The sequence below is a fragment of the Dicentrarchus labrax genome, unplaced genomic scaffold (assembly GCF_905237075.1).
Source record: "Dicentrarchus labrax unplaced genomic scaffold, dlabrax2021, whole genome shotgun sequence".
Lineage (NCBI taxonomy): Eukaryota > Metazoa > Chordata > Actinopteri > Moronidae > Dicentrarchus > Dicentrarchus labrax.
The window spans coordinates 864,191-874,993 of record NW_026136701.1 but is presented as its reverse complement, the minus strand read 5'-3'; the positions used below and the strand labels follow the sequence as shown (position 1 = coordinate 874,993).

General features: G+C 39.2%; 1 protein-coding gene and 1 long non-coding RNA gene across 5 annotated transcripts in view; both read left to right on the top strand.

Annotated features, from left to right (window-relative positions):
- Nucleotides 1-10,803, top strand: part of LOC127370322 (uncharacterized) — a 130,112-nt gene that overhangs the window by 38,700 nt on the left and 80,609 nt on the right. The gene's annotated exons all lie outside the window — the stretch shown is intronic.
- si:ch211-207d6.2 (sickle tail protein homolog) overlaps nucleotides 2,383-10,803 on the top strand; it is a 286,466-nt gene continuing 278,045 nt past the window's right edge. Inside the window, exon 1 of one of the 4 annotated variants that reach the window (XR_007886088.1) lies at nucleotides 2,383-2,946. Coding sequence is in view for 3 of the 4 variants with exons in the window: in XM_051411052.1 (XP_051267012.1) it covers nucleotides 2,688-2,946 (259 nt within the window). In the remaining variant the exon portion in view is untranslated. The remainder of the gene's footprint in view (nucleotides 2,947-10,803) is intronic. The other 3 variants (XM_051411052.1, XM_051411072.1, XM_051411064.1) reach the window with 3 other exon arrangements.

Genomic DNA, 10,803 nt, shown 5'->3' with positions numbered 1-10,803 from the left:
TTTTTTATTTTACAGTGAGTATTTCAAATAAACTTGTCTAGGCTACTTCAGTATAGGCATGGCACTAAATCATAACACAGGTTAACATTATGATGTTCTGGACCTTTGCTTGAGGAATTCTAACTCTAAACTATAACTTATTATAGGTCAATAAAAAGAACCGTTCTTTCTGTGGTTCCTCCTCATGGAGTGAAATAGGGCAAGTTGGCCCAAAGATGGCGCTCACGCCAAAATAGTGACTTCTTAGTTACCCACAGCCACCCTGTGCTGAACTAACAGCAGCTAACAGTTTGTAATAAAAGAACACATTTCCAAATGGAGTCATGGTAAATCAGCAGCATATGTCACAAAAGACCGAAAAATAGCAGATTTTCTAGTAGATGTTTGTTCATCGCGTATAAAGAAGGGATCACAATTGGACTATTTTGTTTTGCATTTGCTTCTTGTTAAAGCTACTGTCAGTGGTTTGAATATGAACTCTGTGTTTACCACAAACATTATATTCCTATAGACCCAGAGTTTTCACTGAGTACATCTGCTATATGAGATCTGTCTGATGTCCTCTGTGGAAGTATGTCCAAGTTCCATAAAATAAACTAACAATCAAAAGTGAACTCTGCACTAGTGTTATTAGTTACTAGTGTTACCATTAATGCAGTTTATATATGCAAGAAATGGATGTAGTATTTGGTACATATAATCACAGGTAGCACAGGACCCATCAGTATTGTAGTCAGACTGAATTTGGCCTTGGACAGACTCCACAAAACCTAGTGAAAACCAAAATAAATATAAAAGGAAAAAAAGCCATGCCCAAGTGAGGTGGTGAAGCGAGCTGCATTGCTGCATTATGCATAATTTTTAGTAATGAGTCCTGAATGCATAATATGCTGATATTTTATATTAGGTACCATTGTTCAAATCAATAATGTGTGTTTTTCATAATAGTCAGCTTTCACTCTCATGTGGCTTCTTCAGATTCTCTATAAACACTCCTCTAACCTTTTCCTAATTATAATATGCAAGTAACATAAATGGAAATGGTCAAATCTATTCTCACTGAAAATCTGACACTTACTCCTGCCAGCGCTTGTTTTCACCAGGACCCTTGAACAAGACAATAAGCTCGCAGTTTGTAATCTCCTTCACCCTCTTTGTCAAAGGCTGGAGTATGAACACATTCTGCAGAGGCAGTATTAGACTCAACACTGTGACCACAAATGCAGGCAATGGTGCCAAATATAGTGGACACTGATGCAGGAAGACTGATATGAAAAACAGAACCGTTTATATGCATTTTTTCTATCACAATCAAAGAAATTTTTTTTAAATTATTCATTTACCATTTCTCTGCCTTTTCAAAGAATGTGTAATAACTCTAGCCTTTGTTACATGTTACAAAACATTTGTGAAACATCCTCAAATTACTGTGGAAGGGTTATCAAAAAGGCTACCAGCATGGAAAATAACCCCCAAAACAATCTTTCATGCGGTTATTAGAGTATTTGGGAAATTTTACATTATAAAAAAAACTAAATTAAAATGTTACTTTATGTGGTTATTAGAATACTTTGTACATTGTACAAAAATATATGCACAGCATCCAAATCTTTACCTCCAGGGAACCTCATGGTAACGTTATTACTACTACAACCCATGAAAGGTTTGCAGTTTTACATGAACTCAGTGGAAACTGGCAGATTTACTCAACAGACACCTCTGAGCTTTAGTGTGAAAGTAACATCACAGGAACCAAGCTTCTGGCACTCCAACCTGCAGGCAGGGTCACATCTTCACAACAGGCTTTTAGATCCATAGCCAACATTCTTACACAATAAACACATCTCGTTTGCACATTTGAAGAATCTTGTTCCCACAAGATCGAGGACAATTCCTATTCCAAATGTAAACAACGAGAACACAGTAATTATAGATGTGAATACAGAGTAGTAAACTGCAACTTTTAGAAACTTGGATCATAGATTTCTGCAACAGCCAGAGGGAATAACACCAATATCACTTAGAAGATATAAATATTAGACAGTAAAAGATGCATGAAGGAAAGTGGAAAGTGTAGAGATGAAAAGCAAAAAAGATGACAGTTTCTAGTTTAGCCTAATGTGAGGATTGAGACATCAAAACGGATTAGCGTGGTGTAAACACACAAATGCAAAGCCAACATGTGAACAGCACACACATCTGAGTCGGTGGGAGGAAAGAGAGAACAGAGAGAGAGGGGAAAGGGGTTTAAAAATACGAAAAACATAGATTTCAAGTGGGAAAAACAGAGGGAGAGAAAGAAGAGGAGGTGGCAGGGAGAGAGAAGAGTGTATGTAGGGAAACAGAGAGCTCTGCCACAGGAGTTTAGGCTCACAGAGGGAGCACACTGCTGACAGAGAGGCAGCGGGAATATACAGAGTGAACTGGCTTTACGCTCTGTGAACAGCCACTAATCACTGCTTCAAACACAGGGTCAGTCCAGGGCTGCACAGATACCACTGTCTGGAAAGGGGAGGACAAAAGAAGAGAAATAAGAGAGAAGAAAAGCAGGCAAGAAACAAGAGGGACTCACACAGAAAGAAGAAGCAAGCAGGGGTAAAGGGAGACGAAAAAAGGGACAAGTGAATGAGGGACCCAGGCAAACCCTGGAGTATCTAGCCAGCGCTCTGCTCAGCCCAGGAGGGAAGATGTCCAAGTCCTCCTCCCGTCTGGGTCGACCCGGATCAGCAGGGTCTAAGAGCCAGGGCTCGAGAAAGGAGCTGCAGGGTAATCGCTCATGCATGCTGCGGATTGGAGAGAGGCTGATGAGGGCGGGCAGTGAGGGGAACCTGGTCCAGAGACCCCTACCAGTCCAGAGCCAGAGCCAGGCAGAATTGAATGGGCAGACACATCGTCCAGCCCTAGAGGACAAACCCACTGAGCATACAGGAAATAACTCCAGCAAAGGTAAGGTGCTTCTCACCAGTTCTTTACATACACATAGTTCACCTTACGCAATGCTTTAATATGGAGATAGAGCATAAGATTATCCAAGGCAGCATAAGATAACATTATACAGCACAGAGGCTCAAAGTGAGAGGCTTTTCTACAACTTTACTTCACTGAGATACTCAGGCGCAGGTAATGGTAAATGGACTGTACTTATATAGCACCATTCTAGTCTTTTGACCACTCAATGCGCTGTACACTACATGCCACACTTACCCCATTCACACACATTCATACACTGATGGCAGTGGCTGCCATGCAAGATGCCAACTGCTCACCAGAACAGAAACTAAGCAGTGATGCACAATTTGGGGTTCAGTATCTTGTTCATGAGGAGCCAGGGATCAAACCACCGACCTTCCGATTAGTGGACGACCCCACTACCTCTGAGCCTGAGCCACAGCCACCCCTAGGGTGTCAAATGCTGCCAAACTAATTCATTTAGATTCATTTTAAAGGTTATGGACACATCTCAGACTAAGAGATAGACTTAAAGTTGCAGTAACTTTCATAAATATAACTTTTTGTTATATTTGCTTTCACTATATCCTTACAGTAATAATGAGACAGATAATCTGTGAAAAAATCAGGTTCCTCTGGCTCCTCCTAGTGCTCCTTAATTCCCGAAATCTGATGAAAACGGAGAGGCTGACATGAACGGTTTATCCTCCTCAGCTGCTCATAGTTGAGGTCTGTACGATATGTGAATTCAGCATGAAGTGTGAAATGCATGTGACATTTAAGATAATGGATCGGGTTTGCATTTACACATTGTGTATTCATGCTGATAGTATTTTATCTCAGACTTATATTTAACATAGAAATACTCAAATTAGGGTTATAATTATGATCTGATCTCCATCGAACCATGTTAATGTATGCATGATCCAGACTGCAGCTGGAAAAGCTGCTCAGAGTGCTGCATTAGTTGCTGTCATGCTGTAAAGAGTTGTGCTATGTGATATGAGTGTTAGCCCTATTACATTACTATACTTACATAAATACAATACTACATAAAACCACATGTAGAGCCTGGTTTATAAATCAGGGGTCTGATATTAGGAGATGGTTTTACCTCATTACAAATATGTAATGGCGTGGAGTTGGAGTATATGTCAGTAGATAAATAAGAAATGTTAGTAGAGAATATGATTCTCCGTTACATAATCCAGTGGTCCTAACCAGTGTGCAACCTACAGGGGCGTGGGACAGCTTGGCTTCTCTAAATAAGACATGAGCTCCCCTAAAAACACGATTTGTATAATTTTGGGGGGTCTCTGACAGTGCTTATACTAATACTAAAATACTGGTGGCAGAACTGTCTTCTGATTTACTTGCAAACAATCACATATATCAATATGTGTTTGGAAATGCCCCCAAATGAAGATATTTGAACTCAAAAACATTATTGTGGCACATTAGTAAAGCACTGAGAAATAGCTAAAGGTGGCATTAGAAATCAATCAACTGATGTATGGCATGGCCATGCCAGCCCTCTAGATCCACCCCTGGTGTAAAAGACCCCTGTGATTGATACATACCAGGCCGTGAACTAGTATTTGATAAACTGTAATCTCAGTGATCCCCGTCTTCTGTTAACACTTTTATGAAGGTCATATCTATAATGCTTTATAAGCACATTCATAAGACATCATAATGCATTTTTTAAAGCTTTATAAAAACCTTTATAAATGTCTATAATCTTGCATGACAAGTTCTAACAAGGTTTATAAAGTATTAAGTGGTGGACATAACGTATTATAAGTTTAGCATTCATAATGCTTTATACCTCTATGCTGAAGTGACAACAGTGCTTGAAAAAAGTGAGTCCTGGGTTACACAATCTCAAATTTCATGAACATACATCATCAAGAGACAAAAAAAATCTTGAAATCATGTATGCATGTTACACAAAAACACATAATCACCAACATCTAACATATCAAATCAAATATCACCAGTTTCCATTTATTATTATAATAATGGCACATTACAGAAGTTTTTAACAGTGGAAAATATCCAGATGAAGGCACTGATGAGGCGATAGGTTTGGCAAAAAACACAGGTATTGTACTTAATGTACAGTTCATTGTTTGTAGCACGCAAATCTATGCTCTGTACATACAGCATCATTTCTTTTCAAGGTCATGTGCTCTCCAACAAAAGGATCACTGTGAGACATACAGTCATGGCTCAGGGCTCACCTCGTTGTTATTCACAGATAATAATCCCGCTCTCCTTGATACAGTTAGCTTTTTACAGACACGTGCTTCCATGAGTCAAAGAGCCTACAGCAATGTGTGTGTGTGTGTGTGTGTGTGTGTGTGTGTGTGTGTGCACGTGCGTGCACAAATAGAGTATTATTCTGTTTCTGAGGACATTTCTGTAACGTTAGTAATGCTGCTACATTTCTAATTCAAATGTTAATGAATCAGTACATGTACGAGAATAACTTGTCAAGGATGTCAACACTTATAAAGATTAAATGACCTTATTAGATGATAGTGACTTGATGCTGAGTATATCAGAGTTAGTACAGAATTGCTATAATTGTGAGATGGGTCATAGTGTGAAATAAATACAGTTGTGAATACTTAATACATTTTCAAATAGTAAATGGACTGCACTTATAAACGCATTTCTAGTCGTCCGACCACTCAAACACTTTACATATGTCACATTCACCCATTCAAACACTGATAGCACAGTATCGGGAGCAATTCGGGGTTTTTTTTCATTTCAGTGTCTTCTAGCTCAAGAACATACTCAGAGGGGAGGAGCTGAGGATCGAACCACCAACTTCCTGATTAGTGGGCGATCTGCTCTCCCTTCTGAGCCACAGCCAAGGAAGCATTTATTTAAAGATCTCCTTCAGACATGTTTTAAGATATATATACAACTAGTCTGCTTGGAACAATAATGTGTGTCTGAAACAAAAAAGTAAAATGCAAAAAGTTTTCCTGCTGGACCAAGATGTCTCCTACTTCACTGTAAAGTCCATTCTCAGTGGATGTGCACTGGCGGCTTCAAGTTTCTACATCACACTGTACAAGTTGCATACTGGACCAAGACTGACTTCCAAACTATTGCTACTGCTATATGCTGGTAGGCCCCCGCCCCTTAAAAATCAGCTTTTCAATGAGCACAGAGAAACTTTCCACTTTCAGCAGATGAATGTGAAAACATCCTTCTAGAGTCAAACTCTGCACAGACAGCATTCAAACAGCACACTGTAGGAACAAGAACAAACACTGGTTTCTGACTAGAGGGGGAGGCAATAAGCTAAGCTTTTACTGTCCCATATTACCATAATACAATAAACCTCCAAGAATTGATAGGGTTGGTGAGGGCTACATATTCAATGACAAAGTCACCACCACCACCACCACCACCACCAACCCCCTCCATTTCAGCTGCCCGAGGACGGAGAACAGTGCTACTGTACAAGTGAGCAAGCCACTGGCGTCACAGCCCATTTCAGCGATGAAAGCTATAAAGTTCTCTCGCCAAGTCAAAAAGTATCTGTGCTCCAGTCAGCTTACGCTCCTCTGTTCTGGGAAAAAGAGACCTCATTATTTTCATCCAGAGCATGTCAGTGTTGTTGCCTATAGTGTCCTAGATTCACGTAGTCACGTAACTGAAAAATGTGATGGTTTCACTGCAACTTTTGTCTTCCAGGAGATCAATATGTTCCTTCCTTTTGTTGAAGTTTAATAATGCACACAAACACACACACGCTGTTTTACATGATTTCCCTAAAGACTAACTCCACGACAAGTTGGTGCAGCATGTCTAAAGCAAAAGTGTTTCTGTTCTGAGTAACCACACTCAAACGGAACCTTCAGGCTGATTTATAGTTGTGTAGGCTTTACGTTGAGTTACCTACCTATGTACATTTATAGGGGTATAAAGAATGACCGATACAATGTTATAGATGCACTACATCAGTACACAGACTCCTGGATCGATCTAAATGTATCATGAACTGGTCGTTGGTCCAATTCTTAAGTTATGAATGGGTTGACTGAAGATTTGCTGCTAACAGCGTCTCCACACTTGTGAAAGGTAAAAGATCCGAAAAAGATCAAAAGAGTGATGACAGTATGGTTAGCGCAGCATGGCTTGCGACCTCGATACATAAACAAACAGTTACGGCAACACGATTTACAGTGAAAATCTAAAATCTAAAGTCTAAGGTAATCATGGTAGAAAGTATTATTTGTCTGTGTCTATTGAAAAAGCAATAAACACAATGACATGGAATTACTAAATGAGACATTTGTCTTCCATTTTTTCTCATGCCATAAAGAAAACATTCCTCTGATATTTTATACAATATATGTATTTGAGGGTAAGCAATGGCACTTTTATGGAACTGGCTTTTTTAAAATTTAGAATGGAAAATGTTGACATTAAACAAATGTTAGGAGCTCTATCAGATTGCATCGTATCAAATCGTTGTTCCATATTAAAGTGCATCATCCCTAAATCGTATTGTAGCACATGTATCTAGATTGATTGTCTTAAAAGGGAGCGATAAACACCTCTAGCATTTATACTTGGACACTGTCTGCGTTGGTGGGGGATTTGATGCCACCATGTTGAGTTTCTACTGAAACAAAACTCTCACTCATCTCTCCTCAATCAGCTTTGGGTTTTTTCATTTTCAGAAACGCCACCGCCAACCTTGGGTGGAGTCTGACTAATGTGACTGTGTTAAGACATTTTTGATCCCTGCAGCATGACAAGTTCGCACACAGAGTTGTGTGTGTACTCAGTCAGACTTCCCCTGGTCAGTGGTCGCAGTTTTTTCTGTCCTGTCATACATTCCTGAGCGGGGAGTTGGAGTCCAGCAGTATTGTCCTGTCTAGTCCCTGTGGATTACAGCCAGCTGCTGATTAGTTACATTCCCTCTGTATCATCACATTCCCCTCTTTGACTATAAAATGAAGCTAATCTCTCTGTGCTCACCACTTCAAAAGCTGAAAGGAAGAGGAAGAGAGGGAGTGAGAGTCAGAGAGAGGGAGAGGGAGAGAGAGGGAGATGGTGATAGAAAATAAACTGTAACAACTGCTTAAACAAACTTACCATGCAGAAATCAGTGGAAAGAAAAAAATTTGCTTTCATTGGGTCCAACACTGCCTTGACTCTAATAGCATTATAAAAGGCAATATTTATTAAACACTGCCATAAAATGTATAATTCACAGCATTAATAATAATAAAGCATATCCTTGTATGAAAATTGAGCCATGTTTTCTGCCTTGGCACCCGCCTCCTGTATGGAGATTATTAAGGAATTCAGGCAAATATGTGAAAAGATGTTTGGTGCAGATTTAAGTTTTCGGCTTGTGGCCACTTAAAATCGAGCAATGTCTGTTTATGACCCTATGCTGAGGGATGTGAGCACTTTCATCAAAGAGTGATTTTCCCTGTTAGTATCTGGTGGTTCATATGAATCAGAATCAGAATCAGAATCACTTTTATTGGCTATGTATGTGTGCACATATAAGGAATTTGAGTCCGGTTTTACGTTGCTCTCAATGTACAAACACAGATTAACAGCATAAATAAACAGTTCAACAAGTTCAACAAAAAAAGATACAGACTTATATGTGCAGTTATACATAGCTCTTAACAAACACTTGTAGACAGACAATAGTGCAATCAGAGTGCAAATAAATATTTTATGTACAGGTATCTTTATGTACATGAGGTAGGTAGATATGACAGTATATACAGTATGCTAATTATTAGAGTCCTCAATCAATAAAAGTATCTAGTATATCACAAGTAAAAAGTAGAGATGAGCAGAGGCGCTTCCAGACATTTCTGGCACAAGTAGGGCACTGACCAATGCAAGGGTGGTTGTCAGCTTCCCAGTCATTCCCAATTTATACAATTCCAATACTGTTTATGGAGCCCTAGTCTGCAGAAATATTCAAATACACTAGGCACAGATAACACATTCATACCACATGCAAAACACTGCATGGTATTTGCCCAAACTGCATGGGATTAGCATAAAGTGGGCATATCTGGGAGACTCATGGGTACCAACAGAACGCAGGTCAGAGGTCAAAAGATCCCTTTCAAAATGGTCATGCCAGTTGTTCCATCGCCAAAATGTACCCTAACTTTATCCCCCTTTACAGAGATGCTAACATGAAATCATTGATACCAATGAATGCAATAGGTCATCTAGTTTCATATTCTTCACTCTAGCTTTAAAACAAAGCCCACTGCAGCCTCTGAAAGACAGTGTGGAGTGGAAGAGCAAAGGATAATGGGGTGGCCCCATTGACAGTATATATAATGGACAGAGCTTCCTACAGACAACCTAAACAAGTTTCAAGTTTTAATCTATTTTGCACAGTAAAGAAATGAAAGGAACCTGGTGAATGCCTGGAGCAATAATCGGGATCTGTGTGCATGTTTGTGTGAGACATCCTCAATTGAAAGCCAACAACAAGCTCACAGCCGACCTTCACAGATGCTGGTTTAGGACAGTGAATGATTGAAGTCTTTTTCACAGCAGCCATTTTTGCGCATTTGTTGAGGTTGTCTGCCAGAAGCTAATATTGTAGCTATAATCGTGTAGTGAAAATGTGATAGACAGACTGACAGTGCTGGTGCTAACAATACTAGTTGTATTTAGCCTGAAGACTGCACCCCTTTCCTGTCCTCAAACTACAGATCTGAATATAATTGAGTGTTCCAAAAATGAATGATGAAAATGTCGGTACTTTTAATGAGCAATCAATGATGTTTATCACTGAATCACTATAAACTTGTCTATCACCATGCTAAAAGACCATTTGATAAAATTCACTGACGATTTGGTTAGTGGTTCTCAGAAGAGCTGCAAGCTACACTGAGAGTGTGTGTGTGTGTGTGTGTGTGTGTGTGTGTGTGTGTGGTTGTTTAACAAGCAGAAATGATATTTCCCTTGGCTGTCTTGTCTCTGTCCAGCTGTCACTGCCAGGCTACGTGTCCTTGTCAAGACACACACACACACACACACACACACACACACACACACACACACACACACACACACTAAGGAAAATTTCATATCCTTTCACATGTTTCTACCTCAGTTTTATATTGTTCTGATATCTATTCTTTAGTTTTTATATCCTGTCAAAGTGACACTGAACCCCAAATTGCTCCTGGTGCTGTGCATCTGTGTGAATATGTATGAATGAATTCATTTCTGTTTGTGATGGCCTTCGCAATCACTGTATGAATGTCAATGAAAGGGTGAATGTGGCATATAGTTAAAGTGCTTTGTCTGGTCGGAAGACTAGAAAGGCGCTATAAATAAGTACAGAAATGACTGCAGTATGTCATGTAGTGATATGTGGAAACGATGTACATAATGCAATTATATTCTGTGGAGTATAGGGCTACAGGGTTGCATGTAACTCTTCACATATAGTTATTTTATTTCTATGGTTAGACCTGCATATGACCGTGTCTGATTTAATGCAAATATTATTTTTAAAGTTTTTGAAAGAATTCCAATTTTGTTGTTGTTGTTGTTGTTGTAAAAAGTTATCTGTACAAATACATGTTATTTTGTACAAAAAACAGAAATCCATGAAATCTTGCATTCAGATAACCATGGAAAAAACGTGGATACTCTGTCTATAGATGAATTTCTGTTATAAAATAATTCTTTGAGCACTTTATATCAACTCTAGGTCTTCATCAGAGTTATGGATTATATACCAGCTGTGAGTGGCTTTTTTACTCAGTATATAAGGCCAATACATGACATGACCCATAAAGGGCGCAAAAATAATAGCAGGAC